At 42.3% G+C, this 21,344-nt stretch overlaps 2 protein-coding genes across 7 annotated transcripts in view; one reads left to right on the forward strand and one right to left on the reverse strand.

Moving 5' to 3' along the window:
• The first annotated feature begins 494 nt into the window (after positions 1–494).
• On the forward strand, positions 495–7,004 carry LOC111979568 (caspase-8). 3 transcript variants are annotated; one of them, XM_070448799.1, is made up of 7 exons: positions 495–598; positions 2,110–2,432; positions 3,443–3,477; positions 3,812–3,917; positions 4,092–4,557; positions 5,763–5,805; positions 6,000–7,004. In XM_070448799.1, the coding sequence occupies exons 2-7, from the start codon at positions 2,117–2,119 to the stop codon at positions 6,177–6,179; spliced, it is 1,146 nt and encodes a 381-aa protein (XP_070304900.1). In that variant the 5' UTR covers positions 495–598; positions 2,110–2,116; the 3' UTR covers positions 6,180–7,004. The 3 variants fall into 3 exon arrangements, 2 of the variants coding, with proteins under 2 accessions (XP_070304900.1, XP_070304901.1); XR_011481576.1 differs by having other exon boundaries at positions 4,092–5,805; positions 6,000–6,058; XM_070448800.1 differs by having other exon boundaries at positions 5,763–6,090.
• A 115-nt stretch (positions 7,005–7,119) lies between these two features.
• casp8 (caspase 8, apoptosis-related cysteine peptidase) overlaps positions 7,120–21,344 on the reverse strand; it is a 25,666-nt gene continuing 11,441 nt past the window's right edge. For 2 of the 4 annotated variants that reach the window (XM_070448798.1, XM_024009654.2), the window contains exons 2-11: positions 12,938–13,097; positions 12,309–12,499; positions 12,066–12,171; positions 9,843–9,972; positions 9,606–9,722; positions 9,415–9,527; positions 9,202–9,316; positions 8,970–9,097; positions 8,474–8,844; positions 7,120–7,493 (exon numbers count right to left, since the gene is read on the reverse strand). In XM_070448798.1, the coding sequence (XP_070304899.1) occupies positions 7,364–7,493; positions 8,474–8,844; positions 8,970–9,097; positions 9,202–9,316; positions 9,415–9,527; positions 9,606–9,722; positions 9,843–9,972; positions 12,066–12,171; positions 12,309–12,499; positions 12,938–13,045 (1,509 nt within the window). In that variant the 5' untranslated portion in view covers positions 13,046–13,097 and the 3' untranslated portion in view covers positions 7,120–7,363. Of the gene's footprint in view, positions 7,494–8,473; positions 8,845–8,969; positions 9,098–9,201; positions 9,317–9,414; positions 9,528–9,605; positions 9,723–9,842; positions 9,973–12,065; positions 12,172–12,308; positions 12,500–12,937; positions 13,098–15,664; positions 15,707–17,176; positions 17,436–21,344 lie in introns of those variants that run through there. The other 2 variants (XM_070448796.1, XM_070448797.1) reach the window with 2 other exon arrangements.

Raw genomic sequence — 21,344 nt, forward strand, 5'->3', positions numbered from 1 at the left:
TCGGTGTAAGTTGGTTTTGTGAATGAAGAATTTGTCTTATATATTTATTACAACAAGATTTCTCAAGTAAGCCCACACCTTCCAATCTGAGTTCTGGATAAACTTTGTGATCATTACCAAAGCTAAGATGAGTTTTCATCGGTGTAGTTAGACCACTGGAAATGGCTTTGATCACAGAAATAAACTCTCTGAAAGGTATTGGAAACTCTTTCAATTTAAAAAATTGTTCATATGTGAGAATATTACCCTTGTCGAAAACATCAAGAGCAAAGTCAATATTCCTCTCATGCCAGCTGGGGTAGAACAATGACTTACTTATTCCTTACAGTTGTGTCTGAATTATTCCACAAAAGAGCTTTATGTGGGGAAAAATTGTGCAGGAAACATATTTTCCAGGCCATTAATAAAGTTTGTTGGTGAGACCTGTGCTGGGTATTTTTTGGCATCGGTGAAGATTGACGCAAAAAAACATGCTGCCAATCAGATGACTTTGAAGGAGTACCTGGAGGTTCCACCCCAGCATCGAGGAGGAAGTGCAGTCAGCGCAAGCGAACACTGAATTATTTCAATCGGCGAGCGAATCACTTTAGTCGTACAGGTAAGTCGTAGCTATTACTATTAGCTATCAAACCGTTGTTAATATATCTTGATAACCACATCGGCAAAATATGCTCACTGATAGTTGACACGAAAGTAACTAGCTAGGCAGCTAACGTTACTCATGCTTAACTTGCGCGTTACTGTACTATTAGCTACTTTTACACACTATTAGCTACTTTTACACTAAACCTATTAACGTTAGCTACCGTAGCTATCAAAGAGTTTATAAACCTACTAAATCATCTTTGGTATTATTGGGCAGTGGTGGATAATTATATTAAAAGTAAAGATACCTTAAAAGAAAATGACTCAATTGAAAGTGAAAGTCACCCAGCAAAATACTACTTGAGTAACAATTAAAAGTGAAAGTATTTGGTTTTAAATATGCGTAAGTATCAAAAGTAAATGTAATCTCTAAAATATACTTAATGTATCAAAATTTCAAGTTCAAGTATAAATATTTTCAAATTCCTTATATTAAGCAAACCAGACGGCACCATTTTTTTTATGGACAGCCAGGGGCAAACTTCAACACTCAGACATAATTTACAAGTGAAGCATGTGTGTTTAGTGAGTCCGCCATATTGGAGGCAGTAGGGATTACCAGGGATGTTCTCTTGATAAGTGTGTGAATTGGACTATTTCGGGGGGCACTCAAGATGGCGGGCTGAGAGGGTGTAACATTASTAGCTGAGGAACAATTTTAGGGTTTTCTCACAGCTAAAATCAAAGAGCGCAGATGACATCATGGATTTGGTGGAAAAGAACACTATCAGTATCGTACTATTAATGTAGTTTTTGTAGGGTTTTTGGATAAACGCCCCAAATAAGGTCTGTGATAAACACAGGCTTAGGAGATCTTATACATTTTTGTCTGTGAGATAATCTTCATGAGCTAACGTCACTTTTTGTGAAATATGAAGCATTTATGTAATACAAAAAGCACATAAAGCACAAAGACTTTATKATTTACAAATGTCATGCTAACTGACTGATATTATCTCATAGAACAAAACATATATAAGATCTCTTAAGCCTGTGTTAACATTATACCTTATTTTTCAGCGTTTATCCCAAAACCCTATTCTTTCCCCATTTAATTTTCCTATTAGGAATGGCTGAATGAACCAGAGGTATCTAATTTTCTGATTTTTATGACTACAAGCTTGCGAGCTCTATTGAGGCTGCTATCAGTCTCTGGCCCACACTCCTGTACAGTAGGTGGCGGTATTGCACCAATAACATTGGATGCCAACCACTGTAAAACCCCACCGAAGAAGAGGAAGTACAGTGGCGGGAAGTGGCCAAAGATAGAGCTAGACATTTTTTTAATTTTTTTTACTTCATGGCTTCAACGAGAGGGGGCAGTCGTTCTCCCCTAAACAGTATCAGTCAATGCATTTTGAATGTGACCCATTCTTGGAATTTCAAAAAACTTATCAGGAACAAGGTAGGTTTTATTCATGTTTAAAATATTTGATATCATGAACAATCTTTCTCTCTCTTAAGGTCCACCATGCAGAAGTTGAGAGAGAATAAGACTTTGATTACAGAGATCCTGTCTGCGGAACCTYACTTCATCCTTCAGCATGTGCAGCAGGCGAAGATAGTGAATCAGCGTGAATACAACAACCTACATGTCGCTGGTCATCCCCCAGAGACCATCATCATCAATCTTCTGGATAAAGTGATGAACAAAGGAACGGCAAAATGCCTTGACTTTGTGACCCTGCTGCAGGAACCAAATATCACAGATACCTACCCTAGAATGAAGGAAGTATTCAACAACAACCTCACAGCACCCAGTGACCCATACACAACCTCCAGTACAGGTACTGCACACTACTAGCTGTGCACCACAAGTCTTTCATTGTTCACTGGCACATCCACCAGTAGACTCTACACTACATGTCAATTTACAGATCAATCAACATACATTAGCAACGGTCATCAAAKTTCTTATAAGGTTTTAAAAACAGTRATATTAAATGCAACAYTTGGACAATGYGTGAAYATACTCCAAACTTTTAGAATTGTTAAAAACCTATCAGATATTAACTGAATTATAGCACATCAAACATTTGACTGTTTTTATGGATCTGGGTGGGAATTCAGGTATTACATTTGTTGGAAAATGTCCCTTTTTTTCTTAGGATGCACTCATATATACATGTTCCATTTTTTTGGTAAGATTTTATTTAGGTTAGACAATAGAAAATTGACATAGACAAAAGACAACTTAACATTTCACAGACATGGCTCCAATAAACTAGACATGACGTTGGCTGGGACTTAATGCCCAACCTTCGACATAAAGAATAAGAAGAAAGACAAAAACACCAACTCAGACGTACATACATTTCAACAAACATTAATGACACCGTACTTGCTCAGACCTACATGTTCCCAACATATCCATACCCATCTTGTTTGTTCTCGTAATATTTTTTTCAATTTTTTTTATCCTTTGGATATTTCTGGTGCTTGTAATACTTTATGCCATATGGGTTGAAATTGTGCTAATTTGTTTCTCTCTGTTACCAATCTTTTTTGAAATATTTCAATAATAATTCATTTGATTCTCCCACTGTCTTAACGATGGGAGGATTATTTGATTTCCAGTTAAGTCAACTTTTCAAAGGATAAAGTTAAGAGCATTAWCAACTTCAAGAAAATGAAAGATTCTACAAGAACCAATATCACTCCCTAAACATACACCCCTACGGAACAATCCTTCCTGTACAATAACATGCTGCTAARCAGTACTGTCAGTTAGCGTGGCTCTGCTTACTCATATTGTCTGTAGTAAGGGACACTAACACATGCTAACGGGTTTTTCCAGATACTACTGGCRAGGCGGTCGGAATGAGCAGTGAGGTAATTGCAGCAATCCCGTATGCTTTCATTCTTAGCTGAAACAAAACCTAACAAATCATCACAACTACACAAAACACAATAAAACTAAACTGCTCAAAACACAACATTCACAATACTACTCACAACCCAACTGAGCACCTCAGACCACCACCAACTCCAGTCAAGCCAATGAATAAAACATATTTTTCTTTTTGCACTACAAAACATACACAAGGAACATAGAGCTTTTAACCTGTGTACACAGCTCTGAGTTAAGTAAGTGTTTGTCTCCTGACTACGCAGTGTGTGTATGCATTTTTGTGCTTAATCCCATGGCTTTTCTCTGTGTTTCCAGGTCTGTCAATACCGAATGACCAGCYAGCCACGTGGTCATTGCTTAATCATCAACAATGTGAACTTTAATYAAATGAAGGAAAGACAGGGATCAGACAAAGATGAGGGTAATGTAACCAATGTGTAAAACAGTTCTAACATATTTGTTKCATATTGTTGTTACATGAACATTGATCTTGTTCCTCTTGCCTCAAAACATCCTGGTATTGTAAAAGGGACATATTTATGTGGCTTGGTTTAGTGTTTGTCTTGAAATTGTTTTGTGTGTGCTTTTCCTGTAGAGGTCCTGAAGGATGTYTTCCAGTGGCTCGGATTTGAGGTGACTGTACTCCTAGACCAGACAGCAGTGCAGGCCCGCGAGGGATTGAAGAGTTTTGGTAACGAGACGCATGGCGACGCCTTTGTCTGCTGCGTACTGAGTCATGGTGGCAAAGGAGTTATCTATGGCACAGACGACGAACCCATCTCCATCAATGACCTCTTTTCACCCTTCAAAGGCACCAACTGCTCCACCCTCATTGGCAAGCCCAAGGCCTTCTTCATCCAGGCATGTAGGGGGAAAGATACCCAAGCTAGAGTGCAGTTGGAGGCAGACACAAATCCAGGTCACCAGATCTACATTCCAGCTGATGCTGATTTCCTGTTTGCCATGGCCACTGTTGAAGACTACTTCTCGTTCAGAGACCCAACCAGTGGGTCCTGGTTCATCCAGACTCTGTGCAAACAGCTCAAACAGGGCTGTCCCAGGTYAAGCCTGATTGAATATGTGCTCTAGAGCACCAATTCTGGCGGGTCGCGTCGGGAGGTTTTGAATGGCTCGCTGGCATCTGAGTAAAAACAAAAAGTTTATATTTTTTTTATGAAAAAAATACTACAGTCTGAACTTTAAACCAGGTTAAAAAAGTCTGTAGAAATTATAATGAACTTACATTTTTTTATAATTTAAAGTGTTTTTTTGGGCGACCTGACCAAATTCACATAGAAATGTGAGTTATAGATCTATCATTCTACTTCAAAGCAAGTCTAAAGCGGTAGATCTGTTCTATGTGCACTATTTCTATGCCCCCCATTCTTTTTTTTTTGTTACGTCTTTTATTTTCGGTTAGGTACACAATCTTCAAAGACCTGAAACAACAATAATATATATATATAAAATATATTTAAGTGGTTTAGATGGTGCAATGATTCTCTATAATCTTATTTTGTCACAAAAACTGAAATTAGGCTAACTATTAGAGTTTTAGCAACCAGGAAATGGCGGAGCGATTTCTGCATAGTGTAATTGTAATCGAGGAAAATGTTTTCTTCTTCACAGTATTTTCAATATAAAGCTATTAGCAGCGCTATTTTGGTTGATTTTTGTGGTCTCAAACTAGTGAGTTTATTAACATTCTTAAAGAATATGGGCAAAATGTTATTGACAACGAAAGAGGTGGGAATGTTTTTCCCTATAATTGTAACATTTACTATCAATATAGCATTAAAAATAGTTTTCCAGATTGTATTTTAGAGATTTATTTCTCGCGATACGAATATTGGGTCGCAAATGAAACAGCCTGGTACAATTTCTGTCCCGAGGCCAAACCAMTTGAGAAACAATGCTCTAGAGGAGGCTAAAATATTCTTACATGGCCATGACCTAAACAAAGCAGATGTTTAGTAGGAAAGAGCTGACAATACAAAACTGACCATATTCTACAGAATAACAGTGTTATTCGGAACTCCAGTCTACACACTGTCAGGTGTAAACCAGGGACATGTCTAGTTAAATAAAGGCTAGAACAAGATTACCATCAAATCTATTAGCTCGCAGTGAGCAAGTCCCCTGACTAATCAGAAATTAATGCATTGCTGGCGACGAGAACTGTATATTTTATGGGCGCTGTACGTTGTCTTTACTGGGTGTTAATGTCTTCGTTGTCTGGTATGCGTGTGTCTCCTGCTCTCTCTAGAGGTGATGACATCCTGACCATCCTAACACAGGTCAATAGAGACGTGAGCCAGAAGGATGACCGATACTGGGATGAGGCGGCCGGGGTATACAAGCAGGCCAAGCAGATGCCCGAGCCCAAGTACACGCTGACAAAGAGGCTGGTGTTCACAGTGCCGACCCAATGAGACGACGCCAGAGACAGAAGAGAAAGTGAGACATCTCACGGGCCATTTTTTTTATGGTAGGCTAAGGCAAGCAGACAGTTCTTATTGGGCAGTTTCCCATTGAAAAAAATCCTGTCTATGTAAATTGGCGTTCCCTCTCACGTGAGCATGCCAGAGATTACCTAAGAACTGTTAGCTCACGCGGGAAAGCATGCGCACACGAGTGCTTGACCTTGACCATTTTTTCCCCAATGGTAAACAGCCTTTATTAGACATCTTCATTAAACACCATCTTTGACGATGCGCTATGACCCAACAGCCTCAAGACCCAGAGGTCACATCCTGTTGTCGTGGTTACTGTGGTGTTTTATGTTTGTTCTGAGCTGATCTGCTGCTTGGTGTTGAAATGAAATGTTTTATGCCTTGTAATATTTTTTCCTTTTATAGTGGGGAGTTTAGGTAGTTTCGTGCTCGTGGGAATGATGCGTTCACGTGCTAGTCGGAAATGGGAAAATCTGAAATTTCCAACTTGCAAACTGGTGGTGAGCTAGCTAACATAACTAATAATAAAGTCAACTAGCTTGCTTAACATTGACATATGGTCAAACTGGCTACATTCTCCATCTTGGTACGGTTGTAATTGTCCAAAACAGATTTGTCATCTTCTGGTTCAAAAGGTAAAAAGTCAGTGGTGATACATCAATTTGGCAACAAGATTTTCTGAGTTTGCCACTTGGAGGGTTGGTTAAATGAAATWTCCCACTGGGAACTAGGAGCTTCCGATAGCACGTGAACGCAAATCCAGCAGATATACCAAAAGTCCAGTGGCATTGCTGCATCTCAATCAAGTAAACTAGGCTAGATTAAACCAAACTATTAATGTATTTGATATGTGAAGAGTTCAGAATCACCATTCTTTGTAAACAAGTGGATTCTCATAGCAAGAACAAAGTAATTGATAAACACATTGCTTAAGCTTGACTTTATTGCATGTTGTGATTTAATCTTCTTTCCTTATTTGGGTTATTTTTACAATCATGTTCTTACCTGCCTTTCACCTTAACATATTTTATACCTGAAAATAAATATCTTAATCAACAGTTGGTTGCTGAAGTCTTATTAAATCGCATTCTCCTCAGAATTAGAGACATCTTGTTGAACTTTAAAAATGTGAAACATGGCTAATAGAAAAATAGACACCCATTTTACTGATCATCTCCAGAACACATTTATTACAGATAAAGTAAACGTTCCACAATTTCCAGCATTTAATGGAAAAATGTATTAATCTCATGAGTTTGAAACATCTTTCAGGAAATCAGACATGCCAKCCAATGTTCAACACACTGTCTTACGGGAGGTAGAGGCTGCTGTGGTAGGGTTCCTGAGAGTGACAGCTTATTGTTAAGACATGACAGCCATTCTGAAGCTGGTTGGTCAGCCAACCAGAGGTGTTTCAGAAGTAGGGGAGGAAGAGTTTCTTGGTGAGGGTGTACTTGGGCTCGGGCATCTGTTTGGAGTCTCTATACACTCCTCTGCTGACCTCACGATTCACACGCGTCAGCACCGACAGAATATCCTCCCCTCTACACAGGAAACAGGAAATACACATTACAATACATCTCTCACCTGTTATAGAGATGTATGTTTTTAACCTTTATTTAACTAGGCAAGTCAGTTAAGAACAAATTCTTATTTACAATGATGGTCAAACCCGGAAGACGCTGGGTCAATTGTGTGCCACCCTATGGGACTCCCAATCACGGCTGGTTGTGATACAACCTGGATTCGAACCAGCYTGTCTGTGGTGATGCCTCAAGCACTGAGATGCAGTGRCTTAAACCACCATGCCACTCGGGAGCCCAGAGATCACAACGTTGTATCTGCCATTATGGTGTCTGTGACAGCCTCAATGACGCTGCCCATGCAATCTCAATTTTAAAATAGTCAAATTTCTTCTTTTGATGTTTGAAAAAAGTGGCAAGCTTATATGGCCACCTGCAGTGCTGGAGTCTTGAACCAAATCTTATGTGAAATTAATTTGTGACCACTAGATGGCGGTCATATAGCTTAAAGCCATTTACAAACTAAAACCAATTTGAAGAAGATGATAAGGGTCTGATCATTGGCCGATCTCTCCCAACATGTAGGAATTCCCACCGGTTGACTATTTAAAGGCCCAGTGTAGTCAAAGTTAAGTTTGGGCTTGCCTGGTGACATCACAAGGCAGTAAATTGGTTAATAGACGAAGAGAGTTCCAAATCTCTGTCAAGTTTTAAGTTTTCCCCTCCCTACTCAGACCACTCCCAGACAATCCTAGCAAAATTCTTCCTTGAGAAATAGTTTGCTAAAAAGCACAACAAAAAATTATGAAAAACTATTACAGTAAGGTACTRAATTGTTACKCAGAAATGATTTGATATTGATATAAAAACAGCTGCATTGGGCCTTTAAAATGGTGGAATCCCTCAATGGCAACATCCCAAAAATGGGTTATTTCTATGTAATGATCTTTATACATCTCTATGGTTAATGCCAAACCTAACCCCCTTCCCTTCTAATTCACCTGTCCGCTCCCCACTCCAGCTGTTTGCAGAGCTCCTGGATGTAGATGGAACCTTCCTTAGTGTTTCGGAATGACTTGCACTCCTCCACTGTTGCCATACCGATCAGGAAGTCTGCATCCCAGGGGACGGACTCGATGGCGCCGGCGTCTGCCTCATATCGCCCCTCTCTCTGCCTTATGGAGGGGAGTAATAGGGCCCCTCGCTGGAAGCCCTTCCCCTGGCAGGCCTGGATGAAGAACAGTTTGGGTTTGCCCATCAGAGAAGGGCACTGCTTGCTGGTGAAGGGTTGTGTGAGGGAGCGAATGYGCACCTCCCCCCCATCTGTCCCAAGCACACAACCCTTCTCCCCATGGGACAGCACACACACCACCTAGGACCAGGCACAGGGATTAGAATAGTTGAACCTACTTTAAGTCATTGGAGTCCAATTGGGCTTCAAGAGTAGAGCTACTGTACCTCCTGAAGAGACTGGAGAATTATGACCTCACTACTCACCAGAGCYTCTGCCTGTATGTGACTCCGCCCTCCAAGCTCCTCTACCGCCRCCAACATGGTCTTCTCTGTCAGGTCGCTACACACTTCCACTTTAAACCCCAACCTGGAGAACACATTATGCAGAGCCTCTACACACAGAGACAGATGGGAGAATTTAACATCCAGGTTGGCCAATGGGGTTCACTGAATGAGATTAGGCTCATAATATCAACCAATGAGCGAGAATGCTTACTCTCGTCCTGCTCAGTTCCTGGTCTGTCTGTCAGACKTGAAAATCCCATGAAGTGGTGGTTATTGATGATTAAGCACGTCCCCCGAGGATTACAGGTCATGGAATAGTGCTCCATCTGTTGGGCAAACACACACAGGAGTTACCACCATGGACAAAAATCAACCAAATGTTAGATTCTATGTTTGGTGTCTAAAGTGTATCCCACTTTCTAACCTCAGAGGTCTTCCAGGATTGCATTGGTGAAGTGGTCACCTGGTCAGGCCCAGACCCAGGCTGAGTTTCCGTCATTGCATCGGAGGACAACCTTGTGCGTTGCCCATGCTCACCTGTGGACAAGAACACACTTCAACTACCTGTGTGTGTGTGTGTGTGTGTGTGTGTGTGTGTGTGTGTGTGAGACTTACAGCTGGGCCGTGTCTCTGATATAGACAGGCTCTGTAGTGACTGAGGGGAGCTGAGTTGCTGTTCCTGGTTGCTGATTGGCTGAACAGAGTACTCCTGCCGTGACACACTGCCCCTTGCTGAAAAACAGCAACCACATGAAAAAATAACTATAATTTTAATATACTGCATAAATACTGAACTATCAATCAGTGCAAGAGAGTGGTGTGASAGAGCTAGCCAGGTGTGTCAATATYTACCTTCTCTATGCTGCTGTACTGTGTGGGCCAGCTGTGTGTCACACTCCTRCAGTATCCTCTGTAGCTCATCCAGTCTGTCCTCTGTCAGCAGATCCTGCCTCTCCATCTCACACAGCACCTCCAGGGCCGTCTATGGGGGAGAAAGAGAGAGCGAGAGAGAGTGTAATTGTGTGTGTGTGTGTGTGTGTGTGTGTGTGTTAGGCTGCGTTTACAAAAAGGCAGCCCAATTCTGATATTTTCAAAAGCTGATCTGATTGGACAAAAGACCAATTAGTGAAAAAAAAGATCAGAATTGGGCTGCCTGTGTAAACGCAGCCATAGAGCTCTCAGAACCCGACGGGGCCTGACGGGCTTTTAACAGGCTAGGTCTGAATTTCTGGAAAGGTGCATTTTTAGAAGTAGAKGCTCGAATTGTTTGGTACAGACCTGGATAGTAAGACAGAACTCTGCAGGCTATCTCTGCAGTAGAGTGCAACGAACTGCCCCTTTGGCAGTTCTATCTTGGCGGAAAATGTTATAGGTAGGGATGGAAATTTCAGGGTTTTTGGTGGTTTTCCTAAGCCAGGATTCAGACACGGCTAAGATATTCCGGGTTGGCAGAATGTGCTAAAGCAGTGAATAAAGCAAACTTAGGGAGTAGGCTTCTAATGTTAACATGCATGAAACCAAGCCTTTTACGGTTACAGAAGTCAACAAATGAGAGCACCTGGGGAGTAGGAGTGGAGCTAGGCACTGCAGGTCCTGGATTAACCTCTACATCACCAGAGGAACAGAGGAGAAGTAGGATAAGGGTACGGCTAAAGGCTATAAGAACTGGCCGTCTAGCACATTCGGAACAGAGAGTAAAAGGAGCAGGTTTCTGGGCACGATAGCATAAATTCAAGGCATAACGTACAGACAAAAGGTATGGTAGGAAGAGAGTACATTGGAGATAAACCTAGGCATTGAGTAATGATGAGAGAGATATAGTCTCTAGAGACGTTTACACCAGGTGATGTCATCGCATATGTAGGAGGTGGAACAACATGGTTGGTTAAGGCATATTGAGCAGGGCTAGAGGCTCTACAGTGAAATAAGACAGTAATCACTAACCAGGACAGAAATGGATAAGGCATATTGATATTAGGGAGAGGCATGCGCAGCCAAGTGAATCGTATGGGTCCAGTGAGTGGTTGGGCTGGCTGGGGACACGGCAATTCAGACAGTTAGCAGGCCGGGGCTAGCAAGCTAGCAGTTAACAGGCCGGGGCTAGCAAGTTAGCAGAAGGGCCTTAGAGGGACGTCGCGATGGGGGAAAGTCTGTTTTTGCCTCCTCGAGCGGTGACGTCGATAGACCAGTAGTGGAATTAGTATGGTTCCAAGTATCAGAGGGGTCCAAGTCCAATTGGTAAAATGGGTATAGTGGTCCAAGAAACTGGCCGATGGATCAGCTAACAGTCCAATATGCTCTAGATAGCTAGCAGACCGCGGGTAGCAGAATGGGCCTTCAGGGGACGTCTGAGGGGCCTGTTGGAATCCTCGGGCAGATTATGTCYGTATTCCAGTCGTGAAGGATCGGCGGGGTTCCGTGCCCCGTACCGGCAGTAGAAGGGGTCCGGATATTGCAGCCGAAGAGTGGGCTTCAGGAGTAGCCCAGGAGCCCTCGCCGGGAGATGGGCATAGCATAGGCTAGCTCCAGGCTAATTGGTGCTTGCTCCGGGACGYAAACGTTAGCCAGGAGTAGTCAACCCGGGTTGCGGTTAGCTAGCTGCGATGGTCCAGATGAAAAGGTTCAGAGTTTGCGGTAGGAATCAGGGGATATGGAGAGAAAAATAGGTCCGGTATGCTCTGGGTTGAAACGCGTTGTACGGACTGGCGAGAGCTTTCCGAGCTAAAGGTTAGCTGATGACCGCTAGCAGTGGTTAGCTGACTGGTAGCTGGTAAGCTAGCTAGTTTCAGTTGAGGAATTCCAGTTCCYATGGAAGTAGAAATACTTTAGAAAATAAAAAAACAGATCCACACCACATTGGGTGAGGCGGGTCGCAGGAGGTTTAGGAAGTTGAGGTTTAGGAATAATATTAAAAAGAATGCGAAGAAAAAGATTAAAAAAGACAAAGACGTCTGACTGCWACGCTATCTTGGATTCATTCCATTTATGTGATGTTGGACTCGGGTAGGGCTCGGGCTAGGCTCAAATTTTCTAGTGTTCATTTGCTAATGAGTGTGTGCATGTAGGTGTTCTTACAGTGCAGGGATCCAGTCGTCCTCTGGGKAGTTTGTCACTCAGCAAAAACTTAATCTTAGTGAGATTCTCCTTAGTTACATCTTCTGAGACCTTATACAACATCCTCCTGAGAGAGAGAAAGAAAGAAAAAGACGTAATGCAACCAGTGAATTACCAGAATGTCCAGCTGTTCAGTGTTGCTGTGCCATGTGGTCCATTGTGGTGAGAATGCAGTCACACACACACACACCCCTCTGTGCTCACCTGTACTGTGAGAGGGCAGGGCATGCGTCTGTCTGGGTGTGGGCCGTTTGCTCCGGCTGTCTGCCGTCTGTCTCCAGGAGGCGGAGAAGGTCCAGTCGACCAATGACAGAGAGGAGTTGGGACAGGAAGTAGTGGTCCTCCAGCAGGCTTTTCTCCTGCAGCCTCATGAACAGGCCACGCCCATCCTCCACCTGAAGCCAGACCACAAAGGATTAGACAGTGTTGCGTTCCGATTCTCTACATTTGCTTTCACTGATATAAAATGAATGGACTGATGGGAAATATAATGATAGGAAACTCTATAGCCATGGACCACTTTGAAAACAAGCGTTTTAATTAAAGCTTTAATTAAAACATGCTCTGGGGATCCAATGTACATTTAGTGTTTTACATTTTTTATACCCAAATTCAATTCAAATTTATGGTATTGGTTACACCTTTCATCAGTTTCCATTTGGCKCTTGTAACATCTGAAAGGATTTCATAGCAATATGGCATAAACTCCATAGTCTGCTTGAGGGCTAGGATGTGCTATTACCACAATCCRAATACCTATCATCCAATCACTTCAAAGGAGGTTAGGATTGGCCATTCATCTCGATCTTAGCCCTCTGTATGTGGTCCCTCACCGTCTCCAGGCGTTTCCTYTTGAGCACATCTCTGCACAGGAAGCACAGGGCAGCCACCTCGGAGGAGTCCAGCTCCTCATCGATACGAGACAGCAGGCGCAGGTCCATRACACACTGGATCCCCCGACCAGACCGCACTGCAACATCCACTTGCACAGGGCTATGAGAGAGCGAGAGAGAGAGGGGGAGGAGAGAAAGTAGAGGAGGCTTGTAGTCCAACATGTTGGTCCATTATTGCTGGGTCAGGTATGAGGAGATGACCAGGAGGAAGGCTTCCTAAAGGGCTATGAGAAATGACCAGTCTATATAACTCCTGGATGACAGGATGAGAAACCCACAGGCCACAGTCATCAGTGAAGGATGTATGAATGAAGGAGAGGTGAGCTCAGTGAGTTCATATTGTTTTATAGATAGGATGTCAACATGTGTTTTTTTCCATCATTACCTGATTAGGTTTTTCCTAGTCATAGATATTTTTATTTTACCCTAATTTTACCAGGCAAGTTGACCGATAACAGATTGTAATTTACAGCAACCACCTGGGGAATAGTTACAGGGGGAAGAAACAGATGAATGAGCCAACTGGAAGCTGGGGATGATTAGATGGCCACGATGGTATGAGGGCCAGATTAGAAATTTGGCCAGGACACCGGTGTAACACCTTTACTCTTACGATAAGTGCCACGGAATCATTAGTTACCACAGAGAGTCAGGACATCCATTTACATCCCATCCGAAAGATGGCATCCTACACTGGGCAATGTCCCCAATCACTGTGCTGGGGCATTATGCTCTCGTTACATGCATGTTGATTTTGTCTCCCCACACCAGATGCGATCAGGACATGCAGGTTGAAATAAACTCTGAACCAATTATATTAATTTGGGGACAGGTCGAAAAGTATGAAACATTTATGACAATTTAGCTAGCGAGCTTGCTGTTGCTAGCTAATCCGTCCTGGGATATAAACATTGGGTTGTTATTTTACCTGAAATGCACAAGATCCTCTACTCAGTTCATCTTTCAATCACCCATGTGGGTATATGCTCCTAAAAACCAATGAGGAGTTTTGAGAGGCAGGACTTGCAGCGCGTTGAGCATCACAAATAGAACCAAGTTCTATTTTAGCGCCCGGCTACGCAGACACTCGCGAGCAGTGTGGGTGCAATGATTGAATAACATGCATGTGTACATTTATTTTGCAACGCTAGCACACGCGACACGAGCGGTGTGGTGAGCATGTTAGACCAGAGGAAAGAGTGCCTCCTACTGGAAAATTATTCTACCAGTCTCAGCAAAAGTGGGGTGGGAAATACTCAGTAGGGTCTCTAATAACCAAATACGTGTGTTATACATATTAGTGATCGGGGGGGGGGGGGCATTATACAGTTACATATCTGGATATTATTTTTGACGATATATATCGTATCAACAATATCGCAATATTATTTTTGCGCTGGTTGGCTGTCCCTGTACTTTTGGGTGTCAGGGAAAATGTACAGAGTAAAACATACATTGTTTTCTTCAGGAATGTAGTGAAGTAAAAGTGGTTCAAATATAAATAGTAAAGTACAGATACCCCTTCCACTGCCCCCAATGCTGTACATGGGATACATATACATGGGCTATATGAACCATTAAAGTCCAAAAGTCAAACCTTTTTATTGTGACCAAGCTGGGTTTAAGAAAATAATTAGAAGGCTATGCATAGCTGGGGTGAACCTATAGCAACATGATTTTACTGGGATACTGACAGCTTTTTATTTGTTAGGCCACAGCGATTGACCTGATGCATTTTTTGGAACATGTCGAGGCTGCCCTCAGGCTGATTTAAATGTGTAAAGGTGCAGCCAGCACATCCCCATTAGATTAATCTAGGACAGATTAATGTCAGTCCATCATTGTCTTTGAAGCAGTTCTCAACCAATCACCAATCCATTAGGGCAAGGCAAGAGTACATGAAAGTCTAGTATGGAATGGCATTTTATTTCACACTGGAAGCAAACAGGGTAAGCACTTWTWTRTTTTTWTWTTWRTTTTTTAACGATGTTTTGTTTTTCTAGCTGATATTCAACACAGCGATAGTAAATGATTGTATTGTTTTGAAATTAATATAACATGCAGGACTAAATGAGTGTCTATAACAAGACAGACTGCGTAATAACCAGCCATTTGACAAAGCCCCCCTGGAAAACAGAATATTTGATTAGTATATAGACCTTACATCAGGGATCATCAACTAGATTCAACAGCGGGACAATTTTTTTCTTGGGGGGGATGTTCGGAACATAATTACAAATAATTTGTGGACTGCAAGAAGCCCAAACAGATAAAATATTTAGCTAAAACAATTTCCAACCTTGCTTACAAATGTATATGATCACGTGTTTCTCGATTATGCATGGAAATACTTCAGAACAGATTTCGTTAATTAAAATCATTGAGCTGATTTCCTTGTGTTTTTAGTTATGTATAATGATAAAATTCAACAACAAAAAAAGCTCAGAAAACTTGGGGGCTAAATAAAGCCACCCGCGGGCCAAATTCAGCAGCCAGTTTGGGAACCGTGCCTTACGTAAAGTTATTGTAACGGCAGTCTATTTCGTCCTCCTCATCGGACGAGGAGAGGCGAGAAGGATCGGAGGACCAATGTGCAGAGTGGTAAGTTTCCATGATATTTAATGTACACGAAAACAATACACGATACAAAATAACAAACGAACATACCGTAACAGTCCCGTGTGGCACAAACACTGACACAGGAAACAAACGTGAAACCCCAGCTGCCTAAGTATGATTCTCAATCAGGGACAACGATTGACAGCTGCCTCTGATTGAGAATCATACCAGGCCGAACCCAAAATCCCAACATAGAAAACACACATAGACAACCCACCCCAACTCACGCCCTGACCATACTAAATAAATACATAACAAGGGAAAATAAGGTCAGGAACGTGACAGTTATGCTGTGTTTTTAACAGACCCTACTTTTTAAATGTATTTTACCTTTATTTAACTAGGCAAGTCAGTTAAGAACAAATTCTTATTTTCAACGACAGCCTAGGAACAGTGGGTTAACTGCCTTGTTCAGGGGCAGAACGACAGATATGTACCTTGTCAGCTCGGGGATTCGATCTTGCAACCATTCGGTTACTAGTCCAATGCTCTAAACTCAAGGCTACGCTGCCGCCCCACAACTTAGTTGTGGCAAATGGAATGGGTGCTCCTGGCCCCAACTACAGGGCGSAAATCGATTCGGAGCAGGAGGAGGCGAGTTTGATAAGGACTCACCCCGTTCCTGTACAAAGGACCGAAGACATCTTTTTAACAAAGTTACTTTTTTWAAAACATGTATCATGTCTTAAAAATATTTTACTTTTGTTAAATCATTTATACACATTTTAAATGGCTTTTACAGATTTGGATGTTTTACATGAAAAAGTACTTTTATTTATGGTTGTTTTTACTGGTTTTAACAACATGTACTTTTTAACAATTTAAATGTAATATTCAAATGCTGTTTTTTATGTGTATAAATGTTGTAAATATATAAATGAGCTGTTTTAAAAGTAAATGTGACAATAAATCTTTTCAAAAATAAATAAATAAAGTGCTCCTGGGTAATTATGACACATTCACGCGATGTCGGAAACTCGAGTTTCCCACTTGGGAAGTATCAGAATCAAACAATAGGAAGCTTTACGCAAATAACTTACATTCATTTGACATAAAAAGGGAACGTGGCATTAGACCACAGTCCCCCATGAAAAAACACCATCTGTAGATTCTACAGACACAAATGAGTATTTCCCACCCCACTTAGGTGGAGACAGGTAGAACATTGGCCATTGATTAAAATTCTACATCTTTTTATCAGCTAATGATATTTTAATCCCCTGTCCCCACGGGAGGCCTTTTGGTAGGCCGTCATTGTAAATAAGAATTTGCTCTTAAGTGACTTTCCTAGCTAAATAAAGGTTAAATAAAAACAAATAAATACAGTGTTGAAATGTGGGCTTTTATTTAGAAAGTTCCCCGATTAGCATAAAAAGTGACCTCATKATTTGTGCTGCTGGCAGAATAGTTTATTCTGTACTTTTGAAATCGCAAATACTATGCAAAAAATGTCTACACCATGTTAAATGAAATCAACTTGTAATTAAACAGTAATACAGCATTTGACTGTTGTCATGGATAGGAACTTAAAATAAACTTTAAAAGGCGGACAAAACTCACCTTGGGTCGGCTGGGCGAGTATTTCCCGCCGGCTTATTCTACTAACGAAACTACGTAGTCAGTTAATGAGACGCCAATGAGATAAAACACGACTAAATAAAGAGAACAGCCAATTCACTCAACTGTAACATACACTGTACGCAAAATGTATACAAAAAAATACCACTGCCCCGCACTCTTCGAGCTGTCCCGTTTTCTTTTCGTTCGACTTCTTCTCCACGGTTTTATCATTTGAGTAAGGAAGTAGGTTATGACAATGGGCGTGGTTGTACAGTAACATGACGCATTGAATAAAATGCTCAAAAATGTCGTCATCCCTCTTCTTTTCACAGAGACAGATAATTATAGGGCCTTTGTTGTTGTATGTACAGTTGAAGTCGGAAGTTGACATACACCTAGGCTGGAGTCACTAAAACTTGTTTTTCAACTAATCCACACATTTCTTGTTAAAAACTATAGTTTTGGCAAGTCGGTTAAGACATCTACTTTGTGCATGACACAAGTAATTTTTCCAACAATTGTATACAGACAGACTACTTCACTTATAATTCCCTGTATCACAATTCCAGTGGGTCAGAAGTTTACATACACTAAGTTGACTGTGCCTTTAAACAGCTTGGAAAATTCCAGAAAATGGCTTTAGAAGCTTCTGATAGGCTAATTGACATCATTTGAGTCAATTGGAGGTGTACCTGTGGATGTATTTCAAGGCCTACCTTCAAACTCAGTGCCTCTTTGCTTGACATCATGGGAAAATCAAAAGTAATCAGCCAAAACCTCAGAAAAAATTGTAGACCTCCACAAGTCTGGTTCATCCTTGGGAGCAATTTCCAAACGCCTGAAGGTACCACGTTCATCTGTACAACAACAATAGTACGCAGTTAGAGACACCATGGACCACACAGCCGTCTATACGCTCAGGAAGGATACGCGTTCTGTCTCCTAGCGATGAAGATACTTTGTGCGAAAAGTGAAAATCAATCCCAGAACAACAGCAAAGGACCTTGTGAAGATGCTGGAGGAACAGGTACAAAAGTATCTATATCCACAGTAAAACGTGTACTATATCGACATAACCTGAAAGGCCGCTCAGCAAGGAAGAAGCCACTGCTCCAAAACCGCCATAAAAAAAGCCAGACTATGGTTTGCAACTGCACATGGGGACAAAGATTGTACTTTTTGGAGAAATGTCCTCTGGTCTGATGAAACAAAAATAGAATGTTTGGCATAATGACCATCATTATGTTTGGAGGAAAAAGGGGGAGGCTTGCAAGCCGACGAACACCATCCAACCGTGAAGCACGGGTGGCATGTTGGGGGGTGCTTTGCTGCAGGAGGGACTGGTGCACTTCACAAATAGATGGTCATCGATGGGGAAGGAAATTTGGATATTTTGAAGCAACATCTCAGACATCAGTCAGGAAGTTTAAAGTTTGGTCGCAAATGGTTTCCAAAATGGACAATGACCCCAAGCATACTTCAAATGGTGGCAAAATGGCTTAAGGACAACAAAGTCTAGATGGAGTGGCCATCCAAAGCCCTGGACCTCAATCTATAGAAATTTGTGGGAGAACTGAAAAAGCGTGTGCGAGCAAGGAGGCTTACAAACCTGACTGAAGCTTGTGGAAGGCTACCCAAAATGTTGACGCCAAGTTAAACAAAGGCAATGCGTACAATACTAAATTTGGTGTTCGTAAACTTCTGACCGACTGGGAAACTTGATTAAAGAAATCAAATCTGAAATAAATCATTCTCTCCTATTATTCTGACATTTTCACATTCTTAAAATAAAGTGGTGATCCTAACTGACCTAAGACAGGGAATTTTTACTCTGATTAAATGTCAGGAATTGTGACACTGAGTTAAATATATTTGGCGAGGTAGTATGTATGTTTTTTTTAAACAAAGAGATGTAGCGTGCAGACGGGTTTGCCGTTCTCCCGTGATTTTTTTTCTTCGTCTTTATTTGAAATATTGAAATATATACATTCTCTTTTTCCATTTTAAATTAAATATACTGTAGCGACCCCGCACAGACAGAGGTGTGTTATGTGGTAGGCTATTAGTGGGTTGTGTTTACTTACCAGTGTTCGCGGGGTCCGACATGCCAATCAACTGCTATCTGCCAATCACCGGATGGCCTGGAATGTTCTGATGCGGGTCCTGGTGGTTGCGGAGTGGCGTGGAGGGGGGTTGGGCAGGGGATGGAGCATTGGAAGTTAAGATCAGGTTTAGCCATTGTTTCTCTTCTTACGTCTGGCTTCACAAGAGAAGGTCACGGTTGGCTTGTGGGGTATCTCTTCATTTATTTGGTGTGGGCTACGGCCAAACCAGTAGCCTGTGTAAAGTTGAGTTAATAAACCGTCAATTCGTAACTCACCCTCTGTCTGGACAATTGTTCCTTTATGATCTAGTCAGGTCATTACAATACCTTCCGGCAACCCACCTCACCCAATGTGATACGAATCAGCTATTTTTAGACCTTATAGCCAGAACCTAAATAGCTAGTAGCCAGAAGTGAACCAGCTACTAGCTATTTAGTCATTGTTAACCACTGCTAGCGGCCTTTACCTGTAGCACAGACACCACCRGCTTTTATCCTGGTTTTTCTCCACTACAACACCGGATTCCTGCCGTAAGCCCTGGACCATTACTCCTGTTCATCGCAGTTAGCTAGCTGCTACCGAGTGGCCCAGCCCCGATGCTAGCTTTGAGCCAGGCCCATCTCCCGGCCTGCTCAGTGGACCCTATGATCACTCGGCTACACAGCTGATGCCTCCCGGACTCTTCACTAACARGACTAGAATCCACTACATCACCGGATTCTTTCCGTAAGCTCTGGACCTTTGCATCGGATCATTGCAGCTAGCTAGCGGCTACCGAGTGGCTATAGTGGCTACCGCCCTTGTCCCGAAGCTAGCACCAGTTGCCTCGAGCCAGGCACATCTCTCGGCTAGCAAACCAAATTACTACAGCTACAATACCTCTTTTGCCAACTGGCCTGGACCCTTTGTCGACACGGAGCCCCGCCGATCTATCACGACTGGTCTGCCAACGTAATTCCATCCGTTGTGCCCTCACCCAGCCTTTGCCGGACATCGGTGAAGACGCTTCTACTAGCCCCGGCCTGCTAACTTTTTTTGGAACACAGTGTCCGCTTGCTAGCGTAGTAACGACTACCTAGCGGCTTCTCTGTTTCATCTATTGCTGTTCACTGGACCCTATGATCACTTGGCTACATAGCTGATGCCTGCTGGACTGTTCATTAATCACGGTACTCCATTTGGTTTATCTGTCGGCCCCAGCCTCGAACTCAGGCCATGTGTGTAGTTAACTGACCCTCTCTGCCCATTCATCGCCATTTTACCTGTTGTTGTTGTCTTACCCATTTGTTGTCTTAGCTAGCTCTCCCAATCAACACCTGTGATTGCTTTATGCCTCGGTTTATGTCTCTCTCTAATGTAAATATGCCTTGTATACTGTTGTTTAGGATAGTTATCATTGTTTTAGTTTACTGTGGAGCCCCTAGCAAGAATCAACATCCTCAGATACCTCTTTGGTCCCACCTCCCACACATGCGGTGACCTCACCCAGCATAACTAGTGCATCCAGAGATGCAACCTCTCTTATCGTCACTCAACGCCTAGGTTTACCTCCACTGTACCCGCACACTACCATACCTCTGTCTGTACATTATACCCTGAATCTATCCTACCACGCCCAGAAATCTGCTCCTTTTATTCTCTGTCCCCAACGCACTAGACGACCAGTTTTGATAACCTTTAGCCGTACCCTCATCCTACTCCTCTGTTCCTCGGGTGATGTAGAGGTTAACCCAGGCCCTGTGTGTCCTCAGGCGCTCTCATTTGTTGACTTCTGTAACTGTAAAAGCCTTGGTTTTATGCATGTTAACATCAGAAGCCTCCTCCCTAAGTTTGTTTTACTCACTGCTTTAGCACACTCCYCCAACCCTGATGTCCTTGCCGTGTCTGAATCCTGGCTTAGGAAGGCCACCAACAATTCTGAGATTTACATCCCRAACTACAACATTTTCCATCAAGACAGAACTGCCAAAGGGGGAGGAGTTAGCAGGCAAGGTTCTGTTATACTTTCCAGGTCTATGCCCAAACAGTTCGAGCTTCTAATTTTAAAAATGAATCTCTCCAGA

Source organism: Salvelinus sp. IW2-2015, linkage group LG19, assembly GCF_002910315.2.
Source record: "Salvelinus sp. IW2-2015 linkage group LG19, ASM291031v2, whole genome shotgun sequence".
NCBI classification, from domain to species: Eukaryota; Metazoa; Chordata; class Actinopteri; order Salmoniformes; family Salmonidae; genus Salvelinus; species Salvelinus sp. IW2-2015.